Below are 26,805 nucleotides of genomic sequence, written 5' to 3' on the forward strand. Positions count from 1 at the left end.
ATTTTCCCCATCACCACCTGGATTGGATCACCATAGGCTATCCAGTCATTCCTCAGTGTTGATGCAATTCCTTTTGTGTTCAATTTGTTGTTATTATTTCTAGAATATTCTTTGAAGTGGCTCTGCCTCCCCAGAAGGATTAGACACTGTCATTAGCAAAAATTATGCTGTTCTCTTACTTGCTAACTCTTCCTAGGGCCTGATACTTTGCACAGAGTGGGGCCTAATACACATTGTTAACCTTCTCTCCAGGGTGCATGAGTGGTGTCGGATGATTATTATTTTTACACATGATGATGGGCATTGCTAATAGAGATTTGAGGGTTGTTGGGGACAGAGTCAACAGACATGAGAGTGGTCACCCCCAACGCAATCTCTGTAGTTAGTTTGTAGACTAAACATGACTTCTCTTGTCTTTTCATAGACAGGTACCCTAAAGACACTCTCTTCTGGAAGAACCACAGTTATGTTTGGCATTGGTTTTTAATGGCAAGGGAATTAAATTAACGCTATGTTTATATGGACATCTTTCCTGCGTGTTGCAACTGTCCAAGAAGTACACCTTTGGGGGTTTCCCCGATGAAGTGCCTACAGTAACTTTACCTCAAGCTGTCAGTGAGGAATGCTATGTTACTCAAGTGAATTTCAGCGACCTCTTACTCTAGAGAAACCCAGTGTCAGAACACATTTTTATAAATAATACACTGTTTGCTTTGTGGTGCTGATAATTTTCTCCTGTCTTGGAGGCTGTCATATAACCAGGAGGCTTATTGTTTCTCAGGACAAGGATATTTGCAGAGGGCCTGATCAAACTATTATTATTAATAATCTCGTTATTGGGGCATCGCCAGTTCTTTTGTGCCTTTGAGGCTGCCAAATAGATTCAAGTTTTATTCTGAAAACTAGAGGCACACAGGAACAGAGCAGCTCATGAGCACAGTGTGGGGGGTGGGGGTGGGGGTTCTGTTCTGGCGGGGCACAATTGTGTTTGGGAGAACTGCTCCCTCATTTCTGCAAGAACACACCCCCCCTGGAAAGGGTCTCCTAAAGCATTGGTCGTAGAAGCCCCTGAAGGTAGTCATGACTACGGACTACTATCGTTAATGAGTTTTTTTTTTTGTTTTCTGTCCCCTGACAAGGGCACCGACACGCTCCTTGGTAAAAGGGACAAGGAAAACTCATTAGAGCCACAGACAGAAGCTGGCAAATGAGAAGAGATTTTGCCCTTTGCTTTGGTGGGAATCTGGAGGAAGAGGGGAAATGTGATGGAAGGGAGAGGCAAGCTCTCCTCCTTATATCCATATTCATAGCGTTCAGTCTCAGGATAATGCATTCGGTATACCAATTTTCCATTCTCACAGATGCCCTGTGCTTCTCCTGTTTTGGTTTGGGCGTCTAATAGCTAGAAACTTCAGCCAAAGAGGCCAAGGCTGAATTGCTTCCCATAGGGAACAGTGAACTTTGCGGCTCACAGCCTGCCCCAGGAGGCTCTGTCCAGGTGGTGCAAGCAGACTTCAATGGTAGGATTCCAGAGAAAATACGGGGCATCCAGTTCGATTTGAATGTTAAATAAACAACGTACAATTATTTTAGTATAAGAGTGTTTCAAATATTGCGTGGGACATACTTGAATTAAAAAATGATTCATTATCTGAAATTCACATGGGACTGGGTGCCCTATATCTTAGTTAAATCTGACAACTCTACACAGGGTAGAATATGAGAGGTGGGGGCCTCAAAATACTCCTCTTACCCTGGCCATGGATTACCTGTCCCTGACCTCAGTCTCCACCACAGATTAGATAATGTAGGCAGAAGTTGTGTCCAGAAAGCTTCTGGAAAAATGCTCCTGCACTTTCTGGGTCTCCACTAACTGCCTCTGATCACCACATCCACACATCTACATCTTATATGGGTATAAACTTGGCTTGCGACGTCCTCCTGTGTGGCTCAAGTGGTGTATTTCAATGGGGAGGCAGCAATGACAGCCTGGCTGGCTGGATTCTAAAGCTGGGGAGACTGATCTAGGTGGGGCATCCACTCAACCCCCCAAGTCAAGGGGCAGTGTGGGGCACTGAGCCAGGGATGCAGCTGCATGGGCCTTGGGTGCACCACAGAGAGAGAGAGAGAGAGACTTCTTTTCCCTTTCCCTCCCTATCCTCCTTCCCTCATTCATTCATTCATAGTTTTTTTTTGCTTGTGCCCTCCCATGAGAATCTGAATAGTGTACCAAGGGTTTGAGGCTCTGTTTTTCACATTAACATCTGAGACCTTATGCAGCGCATGAGGTAAAGGAACCCTTCAGATCAGGCTTTCCAAAGCATTCCTATGGTAGGGTGGGTGATGGAGTGGGGCAGCGGCCTTCTTTCCCTGCTGTGAACCCAACAATCTTACATATTGGGCCAGGCTTTAGGAAATTAAAAATAAAACCAAAAAGCATAAAATCTGACATTTGTATAGTGCTTCAAAGCTTATAAGCAACTTCTCATATAATATTTCATTTAATTCTAACAATTTAGGAATTGTTACAACACTAGAGGGGCTAAGTGATTTGCCTAAGGCCACTAACTAATGAGTGAGAAAGCTGGTTTTTAATATTCAGGCTAACACATTTTTGCTCTACAGGGAGGAAGGCAGATTTTCCAAATGGAGCCTGAAGATGCATCCCTATTTCTCAGTTTCGTGACAAATATGTCTTGACCAGTTCACAAGACGGTCTGGAACAATGGAGATCAGACAGAACCTTCTGGAGAGGGAAACTGTTCAACATGGACCTCCCTGACTGGATCTGGGGCAGCCTCCTGTTTGGATTCTTTCTCCTTCATCAAGCTCATAGTGGAAAGTGCTCAGCAATGCAGAACCCCTCATGAGTATCCATGGCGAAAACACTGCTGATATCTCGCTCTGGCTGAGGTTGTTGGAGAACATTGTCCAGAAGCAGACTCCAAGAGAGGGGTCAGAGACAACCTGGGCAGTAGCAGCTGAAGACGGAATCCCCCTAGGGAGACTCGCAGTCTCTAAACCAAGTTCCCTAACTTTCCTCTGAAAAGCATCATTCAGTAAAATGGGAGGTGGGGGCAGGGGTGGGGTAGGGGGGAACCACTAGGTGTGGCTTCTGGGCAAAGGGCTGAGGCTTGTTCACTCCTGGGACCTCCAAGTTCTGTTTCAGCCATAAAGATTACCTTGAACCTATCTGTTTCAAGGAAGTATCAAGTTGGAAACCAGATATTGGGCTTGAAAATGTACATTTGAGTTAATATTTGGCAGGAGATATCTAGATCTAAGGGCAGCTGGCAGAGTGGGACTCAGCAACAAGGTGTGAAGGTGACTCAGGTTCCTGGGTGTCCTGACCCTCCTGGGGTGGTCACATGTTCCCTGGCAGCTTCCTCTTTTCCTACAAACTGGACGTGGGGAAATCCCTACTGGGCACTATAAGAAGCCCCTGGGCTCTGTGTAGAAACCAGTGGCTCCAGCTAAGAGCACAAAATGAGGACAGGCCTCCTCTGCCCCCTGGCCCTTCTGTTCCTCCTTGGCCAGACCACAGGGAATTTGGACCCCCTGGTCCCTGGCCCCAGTTCCAGCTCTTTCCTTGACTCTGTGTTTGGCTCCAACTTCATCTCTGGCCCCAGCTCCAATGACAGCTTCACTCCCAGCCCTGGCTCCGAGTCTCAGGTGAGAAGGCCCCACGGCCTGAGAGCTGTGTTAATTCCCTTCCTCTCACTTTTTGGGGACCTGAATATAATTTCATGGATGGCTAGACCTGAGCACTCTAAAAGATTTACGACTCCCTTTGTTAACTGTAGGCGCCCTGGAAATGAATTAAAACCTGGGTAAAATAATTAAATTGTTAGCAAGAGAGACGACATCTTGGTTCTTCTGCCGGGAGCTTTAGGGAAAGAACTGAAGGTTTAAAGAGGTTCTCAAACCTGGCTATGCTTGGAATTGGGGGTGGGCAAGGGTGGGAGGGGTACACCAAACATAGAGATGTCCGGATCCTGTTCCAGATGAGAACTCTTAGGGAAGGGGCCCTGCCAGGAGTAGCTCCAGAAAAGTCGGTCTGGTTTGCTGCCCATTGGGAACCCTGATGATGATGAAGAATCGCCCTGAGGGAGTGAGAGCCTCTTTGCTCCAGCTGGAGCCCTGAGGATTTCTTTGAGCCTAGTTTGTAAAGGAGATGGATGGCCGAAGCAGGGGAGGTCTTTAGGAAAGTGCTCTTACACACAGATATGTCCCCAGAAGAGTATTAACTGTCTTCCATTTTCCTTATAGGGAATCATAAGAGCCATTTCCGAAAACAACAACAGCAGTAGCAATAAACAGGCCAAACAAAATCAGCAACAACAACAAAACCAAAGCCTGTGCTAGGAAGGGACTGTCCCAGCTAGGCTGTATCCCTAGACCGTACCCCGAGCCTAGTTCTTTGGGAGATGAGTCCTCTTCGTATCTCCTTCGAGGAGAGGGGAAGAGGCACCAAGGGATGAGACATTAGGGGGCAGGAAGCATTTCCTTCTTCCAACTCTGCCTGCGTCTGCTCTGGGCCTTTCTGTAGGAGCCCTGCTCTGGAAAACCCAGGCTTGCCTTGGGGTGGAGGAGTCTTAACTCCCCCAAAGCCTGCCCCTCTGCACTTTTATGATCTTTATTCACAGGTCAGGTCACTGCTCACATGATCATGTCTGAATGGGAGGGCCATTGGGATAAGGAGAGGAAAAGGCTTTTTTATTGTTTCCATTTTGACATCAGAACTGTGTAGATGAAAATTTGTTGATCAACAAATGGTTTGGATGAAGGCTCACATAGAAACTGCCGCAACAATGTTCGTTGAGCACCTGATAAATGCCAGGACTTGGTTAAGTACATAATATATATTATCTTATTTAACCCTCAGAGACAGGTAAAATTAATGGTCCCATTTTAGAGATGTGGAAACCGAGGCTTAGAGAGGTGCTGTCGTTGGCTTAAAGTCACTAAGCCAGCAAATGACAGAACTCAAACTTAGTCTGCCTATCCTCTTCAGCATCTCTGTCTAGGCAGCTTTCTCTGTTTGAGGGGAGTATAGATGCAAGTTGCTAATTTTTAGGAGAAACGTGGTTTGGGGATCGTGACTATGCGTGAACATTCTTTGCAGCCAGAAATCAGATGCATCATTTTATTCCATGATACTAAATAATTTCTGGGGAAAATTAGAACTGGTTAACACTAATGTCATCACCATCAGAAAGCAGCATTTGGGTAAGATGAGCTAAAATGACAGAAAATAAAATATAGGTCAAGAAACGGAGAACTCCAATATGCCTGTTGTTTGGCAAAAAGACAAATATTTAAAAGTAGATAAGGAATGGTAGTTAAATTGTGCTTAGAGGTTTTAATTTCCTTCCGAGTTCGCTTATCTCCCTCTGGTGAGTCAGTATCACTACCCCAACTTCTTTTTTTATGGCAGACAAGGTGTCACTTCTACTATAAACCCAATTTTCTAGGGCTGCCTGTCAGCTTGATGAGCTCTTTGGAAAGTGGTGGAAAACCCCTTTATAACTGTCATTGAGCAAGTTCCAAACGTATCATTTTCTGTACTTTGAAAATGTTGAGTACCATTATTTTATGCCTTGAATCTTTACAGGCACTTAGGCTTGGCTGCTAATTAGAGCCAATTGCAACCTTAAGTCACAAATGTGAGTCACACCTTCAGCTCTCGCGCTCAGAGCGCTTCACATGCCTCAGATGTCCCCCTCCAAAGAAGGGGCCGCTTGCAGTGTCCTCATTTCACAGACAAGAAAAGGCTCCATGCTTTGTTCACACGGTAACTGGCAGAGTCGGAACCAGGAGTCATGTTCTTCTGTCATCAGGCTAAGGGGTTTGGGCTTGTCGGAAAAAAGGACACTAAGGCTCCCTAATGACAATGGGGCTGATTCACTGGGCAGGAATTGGGTCTTATTTGTCTCCCTGACACCAAAGGCTGGCAAGTTGTAGACACCAATAAATGTGAATTGAACACACACTGAGTGAGAACCCATCAGTGTGGGGTGTCTTGTAAGGTACGGAGGGTCCTATTTGTCCTCCACAGGGGGACTGCATACCCTCTCAGAGGCCAGGGGACAAGCACACGCCTGGGTCTCCCATTCCTCATGCTACACTCACACCGAGTTTAAGCAGTCACTGCAGACAGAGTGAGACCCATCACCATTAGCTTCATTGTCTTTGAATGTGAGGAGCAGAAATATCTCTAATGGGAGACACTGATCAAACTTATGGACCATTTTGATGTCAGCTGAGCACGCGGGGCTGATGATAAGCAGGACGGCAGCTAGGGAGTCCACAGTGCTGGGACAGAGACATTCAATAGAAGACAGTGGAATGGCTGTCAGCAGGGCTCATAATTATTTGCCTGCCTTTCAGGTGAACTTCAGGACTAAAAGTTGTTAGAGAGTTGATTGTCTAGAGACTGCTTGATGATCTCCACTATTTTCTGATTTGACAGAGCTTTCCAGAGGAGTCTAAGCCTGGTTCAACCGTGTCCTGTGCAGCTAATTAACCTCCCCTTGTCAAAATGCAGTGCGAGACATTTTGGGGGGTAGACAGTTGTAATAATAAGCTTTTTTTTTTTTTTTCAAAAGTCCATGATACATTGGTCCTCCTGCAAAAACCTTGGCATGCTTGAGCCAGATGCTTTCTATCTTCAGTGGGAGTGATAAAGCGGGTTCCATTCTGGTGTAGCTTGTCCAGTCCTTCTTCATCCCTGGCAAAGACCCTTACCTTAATCCCCTCCCAGCCCCAATGTTTAGCATAAACCTGCTTGTCTCTCCTCCTTACTCCCCAATTCCTGCAGGTGTGGGATGTGATTGGCAAAGAAAATTGAGGCCAGTGTCAAGAATTTACCTGATATGCATATATATATATGTGCATGCGTGCGTGTGTGTGTGTTTGCTTATCTTAAAGAAGATTAGGTTAAATTGACAAGCAATTTAGTTGCAAAAGCCTGAATTAATTGGTCCAGAGGTCACTGACAGAACACATCTTGACTGTAGAAGCATCTAGGTCCGGCTTGTTCGGGGATCATGGAGGCTGGTAGATACTAAGTGCACAGAGCGCACCACCTCCGCTGCAGCCAGCTGACCTCCTAAACTTTGAGAGGTGTGGCCTGCATCTCCTCAAATTCTGCAAACCAGTGTTCTCCCCTCGGTCATTTCGGAGAGACACTTCGGCCTAATGTTCCACAGGTGAGCTTTGGGCTAGCCATCAGATGAGATCATTGTCAAGCACAGCCAGTCCACTGCCAAGAGTTACTCTGGAAGGCAATAGTTGTAATAAAAAAAAAATGTTAATTGTGCTGGGATCCCCTTGGGGAAGTTCGAGGGGGACAAAAGAAAAACAGGATCTTTCAAACCTGTCATTTTAAAATATGCAGCGGCACCAAAGTGTGAGCCTGAATATCTTAAAGAAACATCAAATATTTTAAAATGACTTTTCTGCAAGTGGTAAGCTGGAAAACTTAAACTTTTTTTGCACAAAACCTTCAGACTCCTACATTGTTCAGTCTTTTAAACATGGCTGTTTTTTTCCCCACTCTAAAGAATTTTAATTATGCAATTTTGCAGGTGGAGAGAGGATGTGAATTTGCATTGTATATTTTCCCCGTAACTCCTATGCGTGAGGTTTTTCTCTTTCCCTTGGAAGGCATTGGGTTGCGATTGGAGGTAACGGTGAGGAAGAGAAAATGAGTACGTAGAAGGAAAGGGAAAGTGACATTTACTGATCGCCAGGCGTGCCAGGGACTTGGTTTACATTACTTGGTGACTCATGGGGACAACCCTGTGAAGTGGGTTATCTCTGTTTGGCAGATGAGGAAATTGAGACTCATAGAGGGTTCACATCCAGAAAGTGGGAGAATTGGAATTCAGGATGCTCATCACCTCCTTCTTTCCCTCAGCTTACTTAGGAATAGTAACAATTACCTTGAAACCTACTCAAGAAAGGAGAATCTTCCTTTAGGTGTAGGTGCCTGACTCTGGTTTAGCCTGACTGGTGGAGATGTGGCTACACACGGAGTGTAATCACTGCCTGAGAAACATGAGCTCTTAGCTCGTGTCTTTGATGCTATTCATTTATGTATTGGACTCTACTTGCTTGCCTCTGAGCCCTCTTTTTTTAAATTTTTTTATTTTTTTTAATGTTTATTTATTTTTGAGACAGAGAGAGACAGAGCATGAACGGGGTAGGGTCAGAGAGAGGGAGACACAGAATATGAAACAGGCTCCAGGCTCTGAGCTGTCAGCACAGAGCCTGACGCGGGGCTCGAACTCACGGACCGCGAGATCATGACCTGAGCCAAAGTCGGCCGCTTAACCGACTGAGCCACCCAGGCGCCCCTGAGCCCTCTTTTGACAGGCCAATTTCTGGCACTCCGGTTACCCAAAAGCTCACTTCCCAGCTTCGTACTGATGTTGAACTTATTTTTATTTACAGTCACTTTCCAATTTCACTGGCTTCGAGGATGACCACGGGACCTGCCACTGCTCCGTGACCCTCCCAGACACGACCTTTCCCGTGCAGAGAGTGGAACGCTTGGAATTCACAGCTCACGTTCTCTCCCAGAAGTTCGAGAAAGAGCTTTCTAAAGTAAGTATTGCTTTTCCTTCTCTTGCAACAACTTCTTGATAAGAGCAACCCAACCAACAAAACAGAACACTTTTTATTCAGGACTTTGTCTGCAGGCTTCTTTGGTTGTGCCAAAGCCAGCATGTTTGCATCCTATGGAGGAGTTAGCCTTTATTTCACGGCACACCTATGGAGTTCTTTATAGCGGGAAAAATGAGGGCACGCGGAAGAAAATGGGCTGGAGATTATGCACGCCACGGATAAACTCACTTCAATATTGTATGCGTGCAGTTGGAAAGAAGCCTTGAGCTCTCCCTGCAAAACTCAACCTTGCAATTTGTATTTGGTTTTGGTTTTGTTGTTTCTTCCTGTTGATCGTCCTCGTCTTCCCTCCAGCTTTGCCTTCTCTGTCCTCTCCTCTGTTCTCTCTTCCTTCACTTTCACTTTTTCTTCCTATTTCTGCCCATTCTCCCTTCCCTTGTCCACCCTTGTAATCTTTCTCTCCCTTTCCTTCCTGATTTGTGTTTCTGTTTTTTGTTTTGTCTTCTCTTACTTTTGGAAAGCCCCGCCTCCTTCTCTTCCTCCTCCTTCCCCTCCCCCACTCCTCCACTCTTGGAAGCTTCTCCTCTTCTCCTCCTTCCTTTCTCCCTCCTTTCCTTGCTCTTCCTCTTGTTTTTTCTTTCCAATTTACGCTCTTCCCTCCCTCCCACTCTCTGTCTCTCCCTCTGGCTCTGTCTCTGCCTCTCTGTCTCTGTCTCTCTTATTCTCTCCCTCATGTGTTATTCTCTGTTGTCTCAGCAGGAGCATTACATTAGGCCTGTCCCACATTAGACCAAACCTGAAGAATTTGAATCAATTCTAGTAGGTCACACAGCCTTGGTAAAAATCCTGACTCCAACCCCCTGATTAGAGCTTTTTTTCTAGCCAGAGGAAGTTATCCCACCGGGTGTACCTTTCTCTGAGCCGGTGGGGCAATGTGACCTGGCATTCCAGTTTTGACCCCTTCTTCATTTTTTGGCCAAGTTAAAAATCAATTAGAAAGGCTCCCATTTTCTGCACAGGTGAAGTCCAAGCTAGGCTATAATCACATTATGCATTATTCAATACAACGCCATTAATTTACAAGGAGCTCTGGCTTTACTGCAGGATTCAAAATAAGTTTTCCTGAGAAATTTAAACTTAGCTGCCTCACCATCCAGCACAGTTATCCTTTAAGACAAAAATGATGATGAGGCTGAGACCCTGCTTTCTTCCCGAATTGGTAGATAAATATTCTACGTTTCAGTGGATGTCCAGGAAAATGTGTTTGACTACTCTAGGAACCTAGCTTCTTAAGAAATAAAATGTCCTTGAATTAATCAGCAGAAAAGGCACGGCACTAAATTATAAATTCCAACCATTAATATTCATAGCCTTATTCCAGCATAATCAAGTACAGATAAGAAGTTATGCATAAAAACATAACAAGTGGAGGAAAATCCTAAGTAAAGATCTTTTCAGTTAGAGTCATTTGCTTTGAAATAGTGGAAGCTACTGATTTGCATGTCTTCTTTGCTGGCAGGATTGTGAAGGGCAGTTTGAAACCCCACACTGATCCAGAGGAGGTGTGCAGCTCACCAGGGCTGAGAGTACGGGACGTTTAATTCCGATCCTGTGAGGGGGCAGATGGCATCTGCCTTGCTAATAGTTGGCAGGGAGGAAGGGAGGAGTAGGTGGGAAAACTTTTAGTTCCCCAAACGTCAGTAGCTGGTCCTAAAGAAATCTGTGATTGAGGCCTGAGACAGGTATTGACCTGCCGGCTGAGATTTGCATCAGAAATTCTGTGCAACATCGATAATAACAACAATAATAACAGCTTCCTTTTCTGTTTCAATAAATTTTATTTATTTATTTAGAGAGAGAGAGCATGCAAGTGAGTGAGGGGGGTGGGGGAGAGAGAGAGAGAGAGAGAAGTGGGGCTCGAACTCACGAACTGTGAGATCATGACCTGAGCCAAAGTCAGAGGCTTAATGACTAAGCCACACAGGCACCCTTGTTTCTGCTTTTTAAAATGCTTTCAGTCCTGTTCTCCTCTCAAGCAGCTCTTTAAGGCCGATAGGCCAGCGCTCTTCCCATGTTAGGGAGGGAAACATGGGGGTCCATAAAGGTCAAGAGCCATAAATGTGGAGGTCATTCCTCTCTTGGCCGAGTGAGCCAAGTCAGGAATTTGGGTCTCCGACATCATCCCAGTCCCTTTTCTCTCTGCCATGCTGTTATCAACCTCAAAGAAGAGATGTAGAAGGATAGTAATGCCTTCAATCCAGAGTTATCTCTTCCACTGAGGGCTTTTGAATTTTCAGGTGAATTATTATAGCCGTCCCTAAGTTGCCTTGGAAATCACCATTCATCTGGAGGCCTGGAGGGAACGCCCGATTGGACAGGCCTGCAGAAGAGGGTTTTGACTGCCTTACGTTGATTCATTATCTGTCAGTACACAGGAAAGACAGGGAGCTGCCTCTGCATGAGCTGCTGAAAGCATTTTATACTTTTCTGTTGTTTATGGTATGTCTTCTTGTGACTATACTCAGGAGGGGACGACAAAAAGACAGCTCAGGGTTTTCTTTGTCCAGAGGGCTGTGGCGTTTGGGGTGAGTTATTTCATAGAACACACGTTTGCCAATGGATCCTCATGCATGAGAAGGTCAAGGTAGTCTGGGAGACATTTAGGCAACTTATAAACAAAGAACATTGACGGAACAATGTGTCGTGCACTGAAAGAGAATAAATTAAAAAGTGAGATTGAAGAAAAAACCCCTGAAAGCACTGTTTCTCTAATAATTGCTGTAACTTGTAGACATCCAGTAAGTGAAGCACTTAGTATGCATTTTCCCTAGTCTTTGCAGAAAACTGGTAAGCTTGCTACCATTACCCCCAGTTTATAGGAGCAACTAAGGCTTAGAGAAATTAAGTGATTTGCCTACTAAGTACTGAAGTCAGCTTTGAGTTTAGGTGGACCTAGCTCCAAAGCATTTCTCATGTCTTCATGGTCAATTCAAGCTCAACTCCTCTTGTTGTTAAAGACATATTAAAATAACAGTATGTTGCAAAGTACATTTATCTGTTTCTGATAATCCGGCCATAATTATGATCAGAGGTTTTGAGGCAGGAACATGAGCCAGACTGATTCCTTAGCTTAATAGCCAGCTGTGCTGCATCCTTATCTATTATGAAACCATGTCTACCATGCAGAACAACAATAAACACCCGAAAACAACCCCCCCAAACAAATGTTGATTCTTAGAGCCCATCCGTGATATAATATGTATATAAGAAACAAAATGGAAGCTCTGTTAGATTGGTGATTTGAAGGCAAGCATAGATGAGTCTTTTAAAGCTCAAACTGCTAGTGATGAGGAGCTCGTAATAAAGATGTTGGCACAGGGGGGTGTCCTCTTAGGGCTAGACCCTTATTATTTTATTTTTATTTTTATTAGAGAGAGAGAGAGCTGGGGAGAGGGGCAGAGGGAAAGAGAGAGAGAGAGAGGGAAAGAAAGGAGAGAGAGAGAGAGAGAGAGAGAGAGAGAGAGAGAGAGAGAGAAAATTCCAAGCAGCCTCCATACTCAGTGTGGAGCCCAGCATGGGGCTCAAACTCACGAACCAATAGATCACGGCCTGAGCCAAAATCAAGAATGGGACACTCAACCGACTGAGCGACTCGGGCCCCCTGTGGCTAGACCCGTATTCTTGCTCTACATCTCTGGTGCAAGTTGCACTGTGGCTTCTGACCTTGCACTTCCAGGGAGAGCTAGATGTTCTGGGAATTGCCCACACCAGCTCAACACTAGAGATCTGTGCATGTAAAGGGTTTACATGAGCAATCTACTTAAGTCAGTAGAGTCCTCAAATTCCCTCCTGCCTTCTAGTAACTCTATGGATGATTCTAGTTTTCCTGAAAGTCATCGAGCTTTCCGTTAAATGTCAGCTGAAAAGAACCTCGAGTTTTTTCCCGAAACAGATCTTTAGGGACTCTTCATTTTGTGGCTGAACGAGGGCAGGCATGCCACACATCTTCATAGGTAGCAAACTCCAGGTTATGCCTTGGTTTTCAGTGAGAATCTGGGAGAGCCACATTTTATTTAGCAGGGATGACAGTTGGATCACTCATTTTTGTAGAACAACAGCTGCGATGTGCCACCAACATGTTCCAGGAAAACAGAGGGTGTTTCATTTGTTCCAAGAGCTGGCAAGACCAAATGCCAACAAGAATATTCATTTTGCAAACTTCCATTTCTGTGATGGATTGGCACTTTATTATTATTATTATTATTATTCTTTTTACAGGCAAGTTTTTATGCTTGATTTTTGCAGAAATTAAAACCTGGATACCTTATATTTGTGTTTATACTTTTGAGGGAGACTCGTTAGGTTTTCTGTTTTTTTCCAACTTCCGTAACCACCAAATGTCACCAGCCTTGACAGCCTCTGACGATGGCGCATCTGATGGCAGTGAGCATCAGTTGCCCGAGGAGATACACCAGCAGTGCCGAGGGCTACATTTTCAACTTTCATTAAAATCCTCTTTGCCTGGAGCCCTAGCCCTTTAGGTCTGTGGCCTATGAGTCTGCTCTAATTTGCACAGTGGGGTTAAGTGGAAGGACGAAAATGACAGAAGTTAAGACTGCCTTTGGTATTGGGAGGATTACAGGCCAACATCTGGCTCTGAATTCATCCAGGCACTGTGGATCAGCTCCTTGACATTAGCACAGTTTGGGGAAAAGTATCACTTATGTTCGAATTTTTAGAAAGAGTGTAAAGCCAGCAACTTTTAATGAGCAGGTCCTTAAAAAGGCCATGGCATTTCTTTCAGAGATCAGATACAAAAAGAACCACCAAATGTGTTTATTGAAATACCCATTTGGAGCTTCCAATTATACACTAAACCACCAAGGGAATTTTTGGAAGTATTTTAACTTAATGATCAGACATTCAAATATATGCAACAAATGCGTAAAGGTCTGATTGCAATAATCAGTTCTTGGAATAAATGTGGGTGCACTTAATGAAATGTGCACTTTATAGTCACATACACACTCACATATTGTGTAGTAAAGTTGGGTCTTTATGGCACTTTGTAAAAGGTAGAGGGGCTCAAGACTCAATGCATATGGCCACCAGAGAAGGAATTCTACTCAGTGCACTTCTCTCCTAGAAAATACTTAGATTTAGAGCGGTGTTTCTAAATGGAGGGAGGGTGGTGGTGATGGTGATTTTGCCCCCAGGGAACATTAGCAATGGCTGGGACATTTTTGATTGTCACAGCTGAATGGTCTGTGGCTGTTATTGGTGTCTAGAGGCCAGGAATCCTGGTACACATCCTATAATACACAAGAAAGCCCCCCCCCCCCCCAACAAGAAAGAATGATCTAGCCTAAAATATCAATAGTGCTGAGGTTGGGAAACCCTGGTTTAGATCCAGTATGTGCATTGAGGGGAGGAGGGAGGGCAAGGGAGTCTGGTTCAAACCAGTTCAGTTTGGAGACCTAATATCTTCAAACATTAAAATGGAAATTAAAATATACTTGTGAATGATGACTCTGAAGCAAAATGATTTTTAGTCTAGGCAAGCGCAAAATCCACCCCACCAATTGTAATAATGTTTTTTTTTTCGTTTGCATTTAGATAGATTAAAGAAAAATTAGTTAAATTTTTAGTTATGTGTGCTGTGGAAGCGAGCACTAGTTAAATATATTTTTGATCCCTTTCTTTTCTTTTTTTAAATTTTTTTTAATGTTTATTTATTTCTGAGACAGAGAGAGACAGAGCATGAGTAGGGGAGGGGCAGAAAGAGAGGGAGACACAGAATCAGAAGCAGGCTCCAGGCTCTGAGCTGTCAGCACAGAGCCCGACGTGGGGCTCGAACTCACAGACCGCGAGATCATGACCTGGGCTGAAGTCGGACGCTTAACCGACTGAGCCACCCAGGCGCCCCTCTTTTCTTTCTTTCTTTCTTTTTTTTTTTAAGTAGGCTTCACACCCAGCATGGAGCCCAGCACGGGGCTTGAACTCAGGACAGTGAGATCAAGACCCGAGCTGAACTCAAGAGTGAGATGTTTAATCAACTGAGCCACCCAGGCACCCTGATATTTTTGATCCATTTCTTTACCAAAAAAGAAAGAAAGAAAGAAAGAAAGAAAGAAAGAAAGAGAGAGAGAAAGAAAGAAAGAAAAAAAGAAAGAAAGAAAGAAAGAAAAAAAAGATTGACAACAAGCAAATAGTCCCCAAAGTCTTGGTAGTGGAGGAAGACTGTATAGTATTACTTTGGGAATTGACTTAAGCTTTTTGATTCCCTTTCAGGTAAGGGAGTATGTCCAATTAATCAGTGTGTATGAAAAGAAGCTTTCAAACCTAACTGTCCGAGTAGAGATCATGGAAAAGGACACCATTTCTTATACTGAACTGGACTTTGAGCTGATCAAGATAGAAGTGAAGGAGATGGAGAAACTGATCATACAGCTGAAGGACAATTTTGTTGGAAGCACGACAATTGTTGACCAGCTGGAAGTGGAGGTAAGTCATGAGCTCACTTCTGAGAGGCTTAATAATAAATTAAGAAGTGGGCAGGTGTTGGGACCAGGCTATGGATCTCTCTTCTGACTTCTAATTCTGCACTCTCTCATGACCACCTGGCATGTCCTGTGTTCTGCTTTTGGGGGGGGGGGTGTCTGAATAGTGAGTGGAACACAATGGGAATGCGTTCATTGAGGAGCAGGTGTCATCCAGTGGGCCTGCCCCAGACCCAGGTGGCCTTTCAATGTCTCTAGAAAGGTGATGATATAAATCTGAACAACTCCATGGCCAAGTTAGATTGAGTGGCTTCTCTGTTCTGGATTTATTCTTGTGGGACTAGAAAGCCACAATTTACCGGATTTTGGAATTGCTAGGTCTGTTTCTCCTTTTGAATGATCATGTGATCCTTGATTCCTCTTGGAACACTTCTCCACATACTGGCAACCCTCTTTAAAGGAATTTCATGCGATTATGTTTTAGTGAAGCCTTTTAAGCTCTATGGATAAAGACCATCACATTAATGTTATGGTTGGGTAATTTATCTCAACGAGAATTTACTAGCATGGACATGATGTGGGCTGTAATGGAGAAGTCTAGTTACACATTTCAGATAAGTTTTCTCTGGTCCTCGCCATTCGTTAGAAACTTAATTATAATACAACATGAGTAAACACGAGTTTATAGGGGAAGGTTATTAGAAATGAACTTTAATGGACCTTTGTGGAGGCTTAGACTGAGCCTGTGCTCTATTATTAAATCTGTTAAAATCTTTGCCATTTTCTTCTTGTCACACACATCTGCCTGAGATCTGACAGGCGTTCACGCTAAACCATAAAATGTATTCTTCCAAATGAAACCATTCCGAAGAATCTCGGGTGTACTCTCTAGCAATGTTTCACTAAGTGACAAATTCAGCCCTGGAATGTTTATGAAAGAAATTGCACAATAATATAAAGTCACTCTGCATTTTTATTTCCTTAGATAAGGAATATGAGTCTCCTGGTAGAGCAGCTCGAGACGCTAGACAAAAACAACGTCCTTGCCATTCGCCGGGAAATCCTGGCTCTGAAGAACAGGCTGAAGGAATGTGAAGCCTCTAAAGGTGAAAATGTTACTGTCTCCCCACCGCCTTCTGCCCCTGGTAAGCCTGCCACGTTGTCACCACCTGAGCCAGCCCGGTTAAGGGCTGAGAGTGGGGCGGGGAAGGGATTTGGGATTGCAGAGTTGAAGCGGGGATGGGATTTTTGCAGGGCTGAGTTTACTCTCCTGAGCTCTGAGATCTCTCTCCTAGTAGCTCCACATGCTGGCAAGTTCTGGGGCTCATCGAGGAGAACCACCAACAGTGAGTGGATTTAAAGCAAAACTCACACATTACACGTGTCCCCTTTGCATTTGCTAACAAGGAAAACAGCTCTGTGATGATGGAGTTGTTGTGGGGGGTGAGGGGGGGAGGATAGTGGACGGGGGGGGGGGGGGTTCTGGTGAAAGCCTCTGGAATCTGCAAGGCATCGGTGCTGTCCCGCGGATGGCAAGGGCTGATTGGCTCATGTATCCGATGAGCTGGGTTATGCCTTGACTCTTCCTTTTCTCTTGCTTTCTTTCCATCCCTGCTTCCACACCTGTATTTTTCCTTTACGCTTTCCTGAAATGCACCTGCTGTTTTTTCGCGTGTCCGAGGATTCAGGGAGGATTTAACGGTCCACCTGTACAGTACTTGTGGGTGTGGCCTGCCATCCTGCCTAGAGTGTGAGTTCCTGGAGGGCAGGGATGGCCTTATACTCTCTAAATAATCCTTGGGGCTAGGTATAGCATAGAGGTGGGTGCTTCATAATACCTCCATGAATGGAGGCAGTGGAGTGTAGAGGTCAGGAGTATGGTTTTGGGACGCCAAAGACCTGAGCTTCCCAGCTATGTGGCCACAGCAAAAGATCCTTAATCTCCCCCTCGATAAAACGGGAGAATACTACTTACCTGTGAGCGGGTTAATGAAACAAGTCTTGGGAAGCACCGCGCTCTATGATTGACGCTTATATGCTGGAATTTGTTATTATTATTAACGATGATAATTGAAGTGAAAACCTGGCTGTGAACGAAAGCGGTCCTTGTGTGCTTCAGCACGTCCCTCCAGGTGAACTAAAGCCCTGCTCTGTCGCCCTGTGCAGCCCTGTCACAGGGAAGCCCTCCCTGAGGGTCATAAGCATCTCAGCCTGAAAAGGGCCTGTACCTTCTCATCAAATCATACAGCTCTTGTTACTTTCATTAATTTCTGTGTCCACAGACTGTTTCCTCTTAGGCTGTGTGTTTCTGGATCCTTGTCAATGTAACTGGCTTCTTTAAGGCTTTAATTCGATACTGCCATAGTTATAAGCCTCTCGGTGGTGTTCAGGAAACTCTCTTCCCTCCCTCTGCTGTTGGCAACCTGTCATAGTATGACATACAGAGGAAGTTCAGGACAAAGGCCATGCCTTGTCCTCTGGAACACACTGAGGTTAAATTTAGTCTGGGATTAGTGGTGTCAGTGTGCATTGAAAATGTGAGCTCTTTCTGCTGGGCCACGCAGGGCTCCTTGAGGACAGGGTCAAAGCAATGACAAGCCCTGATAACACGTGAACAAGGTTTTCTTTCTTTCTCCCTCCCTCCCTCCTTTCTCTCTTCCTCCCTCTATTCCTTCCTTCCTTCTTTCCTTCCTTCCTTCCTTCCTTCCTTCCTTCCTTCCTTCCTTCCTTCCTTCTTTGGAGTGAGGACATTTTAGAACTGGAAGGGACATTTAGGGCCATCTAGCTCAGGTCCATCATGTCTCAGAGGAGGGAACTTAGGTGGTGAGGGTGCTGCTTTTCCTGAGGCCACACGGGTGGTTAGTGGCAGGGCTGAGGCCGAAATGCAAGGCCCCTCACTCCCTGGGTATCTCAGGACCTAGAGCGTCCATGGCAATAACCCAAGAACGGCAGTGGAAGAGAAAGTGCACTTCTTAGTATATCTACAGAGGAAAGCAAGCGAGCCTGCTGGATTATTTTTGTTAGAATTTTTTTTTCGAGAACTTTCCCCTAGGTCCTCACACTTAGACTTTTGTGAGTCATCCCAGCCCAGCTGTGTTGTTTAAGCAAATTGGACCCAGATTTCCTCTCACTTTCCCACAACCTTGGCTGTACCTGGATCCTGGCCAAGCCACTTGGCCCTCCTCCAGCTTTGTTCATATTATATTTATGATGTTTATATTAAACTGACTTTTTGTCATGTTTTTAAATCAATTTCTTTTACTTGCTCTCTTTCTGTTTGGATTGGTTGATAATGCAGAATTGGAAACTCCCCAGGCACCACAAAGTTGTCAGCCTGTGGAGACTTTAATTAAAGTTACTCACTATTATGGGACTTTAAAATCTGGCCTGTCTGCTTTTTTCACTGCAGAGTTGCACAGAACAAAAGACTGCACGCAAGTCTCAGCTATAAAGGAATTCCGTGCTCTCGGGGCTCCTCTCTCCCAGTTGCAGGTTGCTGTCTGTGGTCAGCTTGATCTTAGAACCAGTACATGTAGTGAGGGTTCAATAAAATGCGCTTTGTATTTGGTTTATGCCGCAAATGGTATCCTTTTCTGCTTCATTTCATAGAACCTTCTAATCTAAAATAATTGCCCTTCTGCTCATTAACTTTTTTTCCTGAGAACAACTGACTCTCTCTCTCTCTCTCTCTCTCTCTCTCTCTCTCTTTCTCTCTCTCTCTGATCTCCCTCTGAATCTAGATGACTGGAGATAGGCAAAATGTACGTACACGCCCAGGGGTCAACTGCGGTTGTGCTTGGAGATGATATCAGGTTCTGTGCTGACACACAGTAGGTGCTCAGTAAATGGCTGATGAAAGATAGTGACCTGCCAAAATCCCAAGCCTTAGGAAAAGCAGAGTGTTGGGGAGTATGTATCCAATAATTTAGTCTTCATCATTTTGTGATTATGATCAGGTTAACTGCCTAATTCCCACAGGTGAATTGTACTCTCCTCTTTGCTCAAAGTGCAGTTGTCTAGGTAGGAGACTGCACTGATAGATCCAAGATTAAGTTTCCCCTGCAGATAGTCATTGACTTAAGAAAAATGCTACTAAGCATGAGACTTTAAAAAAGCCAACTTAGGGAGTGCCTGGGTGGCTCATTCGGTTAAGCGTCTGACTCTTGATTTTGGCTCAGGTCATGATCACATGGTTTATGAGATAAAGCCCAGAATCAGGCTCTGTGCTGATGGTGCAGAGCCTGCTTAGGATTCTCTCTCTCTCTCTCTCTGTCTGTCCCTGCCTCACTCATGCTCTTTCTCTTTCTCTCTCTCAAAATAAATAAAAAGCATTTAAAAATTCTTTAAAAGATAAAAAAGCCAAGTTAGGGTGTGTTAAAGTCTTATCATGTGGCTTCCTGGGGTATTTTCAGAACACCATGACAAGATCTAATGAATTGCATGATGAGATTGCCAACCAAGGCGACACTTGTGTGGAGAGTTCCCTTGCTTTATGTTCTGCTGAGTGAATACCAGGCTTTTTGTAAAACATATATAGCAGGGTAGAGTGCTAGTTGTTTTATTAATAAGGTAAGCTGGGTTTGGGGGCTTTGATCAGTCTTTCATTCTTTTACTCCACGAACATAATTTGGTGCCACTGCATGGCTGGTCCTGTTCTGGGAGCTAGGGTTCCCAGGATGGATACAGGAACCTCCAGAAACCACTATGTAGGAAGGGAGACAGTCGTGTGAACTTTCAGCTATATATAACGTGATGTGATTATAATGCTGATAGTTACCATTTGTTGAGTTGCATGTACATACCTTCTCTCTCTTCTTAACAGTTCTACAGAGTGGGTATTATTATTATTATTTTTTAATACAAGGAAACTGAAGCTCAGAAGCTTACACAGCCAGTAAGTACCGGAGTCAGGATTTGAACTGGAATCTGTCTGCCAATAGCTTCACCTGTACCAGGCTGCCTTCCATAGATGCTCTGATAGAGAGGTGCACCTGTGATTCCCGCAGTAACAAGAACGTTTCAACCACTCACCAGCCTGATTAACACCGATGTATCTTTACTTCCTTGACTGTAGAATAGCTAAAAGTGTACTTTTAGTTCTGCGGCATGTTCTTGTCCACTAGGAAGACATGAAGCGATGCATTCGTCTTTCAAATTCTTGGATTATGGTTGGGCAATGGGTGTTTGTGCCAGGGGTGGAAGCTTGGGACGGCCAAGAAGGCTAAGACCTTGAAATGAAGGAAGGGGCGGGGAAGGGATATGAGATGAGGTAAGGGGGGGTTGGGGGAAGCTTGGCACAGATTGGGGGGAGGAGGGGTGGAGGCTCCGGCTGGGCAAAAAGGAGCAGCGGGCACCAGGATGGCTGTCAGTTTCAGTATCGTTTCCAGGCCAGTTTGCTGCCGGGAGTCGAGGAAGCCCGCCATAGCCTTTTCTCTGGCCTGTCACTGCTGTAGCCACATCTGTAGTATTGGCAACAGTGCCCAGTTCTCCTCCCTGTTTCTGCTTCCTTCGACCACAGCCAGGGCCCCCCAAATGGCCCAAAGGACATTGAGGATGAGAGAGGGGTAACAAAAAAGGGTAGGAGAGTGTTTAGGAATGGCTGGGAAGTGAGAAAAAGAGATGTAGGCTTCATACAGTTCTGGTATTTATACCAGGTACAATGTTTAATTTCCTGGTCAACTTGTAAAATGATAAGCCATTATCATTAGTAGTCGTAGTAGAAGTAGTAATTTTGAAGAGAAGTTTATTTGGATTCCTTTATATCTAAGGATTTCCACATCCAAGACAGAACAGTTTATTATCTTTAACCCCGTGATAATGCTTGAATAAGATTATACATCGTAAGTTTTCCTTACGTATCTTGTTACTGTTGGTTCGGGATATTTTCTTTCCAGGAAAGCAAGATTCGATTTAACAAACAATTCCTAAGTCTTCCAACCTGCAAGAAAAACGTGACTTTCTTACATTTCCTTAGAGTGAAATGTAGTTAAATAAGTAAGTTCTCGGGAAGGTATTTTAACTAGCAAATCTGGTTTGTAGCATATGGAAATTCAAACAGTTTTTGTTATCATTAAACTGAACACACCATTAACTTTATTTTAATAATTCATGCATTGTTTCATAAACAAAAGCAAACAAGCATTCATCTGAGAGATCACTTTTAGGAGAAGAAATAATAATTTATAATTTTATTTATTATTTCTTTGGTGGAGAACAGTCTCTTGGCTGAACACACGTTGCTTTTTTATTTATGAAATGGTGCATGCATTATTAAAATAAACCAGCGCCTGTGTTCTGCTTAATGATATGCAAAATTATTTGAGGTTGGGTACAGAATGGTCTCATTTCTCTACCTGTTGTATGGTTGGCTGGCTTTCCCACCAACTGCGGATTTATGAGAGCATTTAAGGAGCACGTATTTAATTCTGGGACCAAAAAGCCCCAGCAGATTGGAAGAATAAAAGCAGGGTTTCTAGTAATGGTTTCACCTCTGAGCAGTCCTTGAGTGAGGAGGGGAAGAAGGGGGGGGGACATTTAGCAAGGAAAGGAATAGGTCTTTCCATGTCAGTCAAAGGCACAGACTTACAGGCAAAGCTTTGCTCTCCCTTAACCGATGTCCTACCCCCCCCCCCCCCCCCCCCGCCGATAAATCAGGTAATTCTTTGGAGCTCTGCTTTTGGCTGTAGCTCACATCATGTGCTCTCCACGGCTCCCTGATTCCCTCCAAGCATCCAAAGCCAGAGCAAGTGATTCAGGTTCTGTTCCTTCTTCCCTCACCTGCTCAGCTCCAGGCAGTAGGATGAGGGAAAATGACCTCAAATGTACTTGAAGTGGAATTTTGTTTGTCATCCAATAAACAATGTTACCCACTTTTAAGGAGATATTTACTAAGATCCCTCAAAATGTGTGTTCAACTCTGGATAGTTATTATAAAGACCCTGGAGGAGTTTTATGTTATTTTTGTAGCTCATAAATGATTTGGGTTGGCAGGCATTTCAGAGTATGACGTGTAGGGCCAGTTGTCCAGCCTGGGTTGTTCACTGCTGGTACAGGGAAGGTAGAGTCAGTGGACCGGTGAGCCTGGTCCCACTTGATTGTACACATTGTGACGACAGTGTCAGATTGAGAAAGGTGAAGGACTTGCTGTCATTCTATGACCCAGTAGAATATGTGGTATAAACAGCAAGACCTACTTTACAACTGCAGCAAGGTGGTCACCAAGTGATCTACGCAATAGGCTTATGCTTTGGGCACACATCAGGCCCTATTGCCCTAAAATCACTTCCATGGCTTCTCAAGGCGGAAATCCCACCATTAGAGGACTATCTTTTTGTATCTTTAAAATACCATATTTAAAACTTCGTCTTCTGAGATTGGCTTGGGGCGACAATGGTACCTGGTGTGCATATATGCACTTGGGGTTCCAGGGAGGGGCAGAAAGGTGAAGGGCATGGACACTTGTCCAGGGCAGTCTTCTCCTTCATCACAGTTGTCCCTGATCCTGGCAAATAGCACCTTGTGGCTTTATGGAAAAAGGGTAGGATCTGAGATGACCTTGCTCTTTTTGATTTCTCTAGAAGAAAAATGAAATAAAAAAAAAAAAAAGATTGCTGGGGCGCCTGGGTGGCTCAGTCGGTTAAGCGTCCGACTTCGGCTCAGGTCATGATCTCGCGGTCCGTGAGTTCGAGCCCCGCATCGGGCTCTGGGCTGACCGCTCAGAGCCTGGAGCCTGTTTCAGATTCTGTGTCTCCCTCTCTCTCTGACCCTCTCCCGTTCATGCTTTGTCTCTCTCTGTCTCAAAAAAAAATAAACGCTAAAAAAAAATAAAAAAAAAAAAGATTGCAAAATGCTTTCTGGTAGAAGAAAGTCTGTCAAACCCACCAAGTCCTCCTTTCCTCTTTCTAGGCCCTGAAACCTTTTTAATATGGCTCTTGGCAGTTCTAGCATCCCCATCTCTGGAATGAAAGCCCATTAATGGAAATAGGAGGTGGTTTTCTCTAGAGCTGACAGGAGGCTTGCATTGAGACTGACACCAAAAGAAGGTCTTGATCTTTCTCCATCAGAACCACGGTCGTCGCCAAACCTTGACAAGAAAAGTATTTATGGGTTCCTTGGTTCTTAGGACATTAAACCATTTGTATCTCGTCATTCATTTTTCTCTAAGAATGCCCTTGTATGTTCTTGTTTGTACAGGGAGCTGTGGCCATGGTGGTGTAGTGAATATCAGCAAGCCGACCATCGTTCAGCTCAACTGGAGAGGGTTTTCCTTTAAGTATGGTGCCTGGGGTCGGGATTACTCTCCCCAGCAACCAAATGGAGGGCTGTATTGGGTGGCACCTCTGAATACAGATGGGAGACATCTGGAATATTACAGACTCTACAATACCCTGGATGATTTGCTATTGTATATAAATGCCCGAGAATATCGGATTACCTATGGCCAAGGCAGTGGTACAGCGGTTTATAACAACTACATGTATGTCAACATGTATTCCAGCCAGAATATTGCCAAAATTAACCTGAATGACAACAGGGTTGAAGTGACTCAAACTGTCCCTGATGCCGCCTATAATAACCGCTTTTCGTATGCTAATGTCGATTGGCAAGATATTGACTTGGCTGTGGATGAGAATGGGTTGTGGGTGATTTATGCAACCGAAGCCAGCACTGGTAACATGGTGATTAGCAAACTCAATGACACCACACTCACGGTGCTAGACACTTGGTATACGAGACAGTATAAACCATCGGTTTCTAACGCCTTCATGGTGTGCGGGGTTCTGTATGCCACCCGCACTCTGAACACCAGAGAGGAAGAGATATTCTACTACTATGACACAAACACAGGGAGAGAGGGCAGTCTAGACATTGTAATGCCTAAGATGCGGGAGAGAGTTCAGAGCATTAACTACCACCCTTTTGACCAGAAACTTTTCGTCTATAATGATGGTTACCTTCTCAATTATGATCTGATCTTTAACAAGGAACCCAAGTAAGTTGTGGAAGGATGAGAGAGAAATGAAAGGTTCCTTGAAAAAAAATGGTCTTTTTCACTTATTTAGCTATCCGCGGGGGGGATTTGGAAGTGAGTTTGCTTAGTAGTGATACTTGGGAGCATAGTTCTATCGCACTGAAGACTTAGGATATTTGCCCTGATTTGGTAAGTTCTTTTGGAAGCTGTCTGCCTCCAGAGAATGCATTTCCCTAGTGAAAATAAGGTCCTTGCAGGGTAGATGGGATTGTGGGGGTCTAGGGACATTATAGGTTCAAGGAAGGTGTCAGTGAGACAGCTCTGGAAATCAAGGAACTTAAAGAGAAACTATGGCTTTTGGAGATTCTTCGTAAGAATGCATGTCAATGACCAGCTCTCCTCCATGTAGCCAGGTTAATTCATCCATGCCTGAAAGAAACCTGATCTCAATTAGGCAGATTAATACTTGAAACTCCTTGAGGGATCAAGTCTCCATCTTTGGTTTTTCTTACTAGCATCTGGACAGTGTTTTATATGTAGCAGATTAGTAAACTTAGCATGCTTGTACTATATCTGTGAGATGCTCAGAGTTTTCTAGAGAGAGGCTCTTTTATGCACTAAATTGTACACTGTAAATCAGTCCCAGATGGACCTGCAGGTGGGGGATTTGATTTTTCTTTTATCCCTTTTGTCCACCTCTAGAAGAGTCAGTAGAACCCCCCTACCTCATAACTCCATTCCAAAGGCATGCAGAAGACTAGAACCAGACTTACCAACCAGTTCCCTCCACCCATTTCCTACCTCCTGCTTTTTATGAAAATTAACCAGTTTTTTTATGGAATGGGTAGAAGAAAAACAAATACATTTTTTTTGTCTCATCATGAAATTACACTTACACGACTCTAGGACCGTAAGAACAGATGGCAGTGATAAAATAATAGCATATCTGGTTACATGACAAAGCCCTTGGAGCATATGTGACATTTGTATTAAGTCATATCAATTGTTTCATGCAAGTGTTGTCTTTGTTTAAGCCTAAAAGTTGTAAGAAAATAAATTTTTTTTATTTGAGGAAGACATATTTTTAAAAAAAACATTGAAAATATCTAGTAAGTCAGTGCAGTTTGAAAACCTAGCAGGTGTGTGTGCTTCTGTGCTTTTGGATGGCTTTCTCTTCCGGTCTTGGTCTGTTTCCCCTTGATGTTCATGAGTCCCAGTCTATAGGACTGGCTCTTTAAATGCTATAACCATCCCCTTTTAATAAAGATTAAAGTGTGTTTTGATATAAATGTTGTCTTTTGGGTTTTTTTTAACTCTTTTATTTTTATTATAAAAAGCCTCTTAATAGGATGGTCTCCACCTTGCTGTGAGGAACAGTGTGGCTACCTCCCAAACACTGATGCCCAGGAAATCATACACCTAGCAGCAGATAACATCAAGACTTTTAGAAAGAGTCCAAAGTCAGGGCTGGCTCTTTAGTTTTCATTTCCCTTTAAAATCCATTCTTTCTGGCAGCTTTTGTTGCAGGAGACTGCCCTCTTTTCTTTTGGGATATGACCTTATGTACTTATTAATTTGCATGACTGATCTGATTATTTCCAACGTTAGACTATATTTGTGTGGCTTATGTTCCTTTTCCAACCGAGCTGTTAAAATGGGTCAGAAGCCTCCAGATCTTCCCTAAACAGAAGGTCTTGGCCAGAAAGCAAAGAGACTAAGTGGCCATATTGGAGAGAGAAATACCTTTACCAAAGACAATGTATAGGGGTGGACAGGTGACCTAGAGCTGGAAGGGAAGATAGACCTGGCTAGTGTAGTTAGCCCTACTGAAATGCTCATTTTTAATACATGCCATACTTTTTTTTTTTTAGGCAGGTGGTAGCTATAATATTTAGTATTTTTAGCAGTGTTATTCTGTATTTTTCAGGCTGAGCATAGAGACAGGTATGGCCTTCAAAATGCAACAAGATGTGAAGATAAAGACCAGTATGTCATGTGAGATATAAGTTAAAAAACAGTGATGCTACCTTAATCTGGCCAGCGGGCAATTTTCCAGATGAATGTTCTACCACATTCATAGTATGATCTCTGAAGATCTGGAAAAGAAGGCAGGAAGCCAAAGTAACCCTAGCAATCAGCTTCTTATTTAAATGGCTACAGAAGCATTTGCCTGACATTTCCCTTCAGAACCTTCTTCCACTGGATGTGGTGTATCAGGAGTGTATGCAGGGGCTGCCTGCTGGAAATTTCCCTACTGGGAAGGCTGAACAACTAATTGAAGGATTGAGATGCTGGAGTTTATTGCGATGCAGTTGCACAGTGGAAACTTTAGCTCAGGATTCATCAGCTAGTGCCCTTTGGGGGGGTGGTGGTGGTGGCAGGAATTGGATGTATATATTTTAAATCAGCTTTATTGAGATGTAATTTACATGAGGTAAAATATATCAATTTTTTTTAAGTTTATTTATTTATTTTGATAGAGAGAGAGAGAGAGAGAGCACAAGTTGGGGCGGAACAGAGAGAGAGGGAGAGAGAGAGAGAGAGAGAGAGAGAATCCCAAGCAGATTCCACACTGTCAGCACAGAGCCCCACATGGGGCTCAAACTCACGAACCATGAAATCATGACCTGAGCTGGAATCAAGAGTCAGACACTTAACCGACTGAGCCACCCAGGTGTCCCAAATCTGCCAACTTTAAGTGTG

General features: G+C 44.0%; 1 protein-coding gene across 1 annotated transcript; it reads left to right on the forward strand.

Moving 5' to 3' along the window:
* The first annotated feature begins 3,444 nt into the window (after positions 1-3,444).
* OLFM4 (olfactomedin 4) lies at positions 3,445-25,391 on the forward strand. Its single transcript, XM_015085522.3, has 5 exons — positions 3,445-3,672; positions 8,458-8,610; positions 14,923-15,135; positions 16,117-16,276; positions 23,325-25,391. The coding sequence occupies exons 1-5, from the start codon at positions 3,487-3,489 to the stop codon at positions 24,125-24,127; spliced, it is 1,515 nt and encodes a 504-aa protein (XP_014941008.1). The 5' UTR covers positions 3,445-3,486; the 3' UTR covers positions 24,128-25,391.
* Positions 25,392-26,805: the final 1,414 nt, after the last annotated feature.

Source organism: Acinonyx jubatus, chromosome A1 (assembly GCF_027475565.1).
Source record: "Acinonyx jubatus isolate Ajub_Pintada_27869175 chromosome A1, VMU_Ajub_asm_v1.0, whole genome shotgun sequence".
In the NCBI taxonomy this organism is placed as follows: Eukaryota; Metazoa; Chordata; class Mammalia; order Carnivora; family Felidae; genus Acinonyx; species Acinonyx jubatus.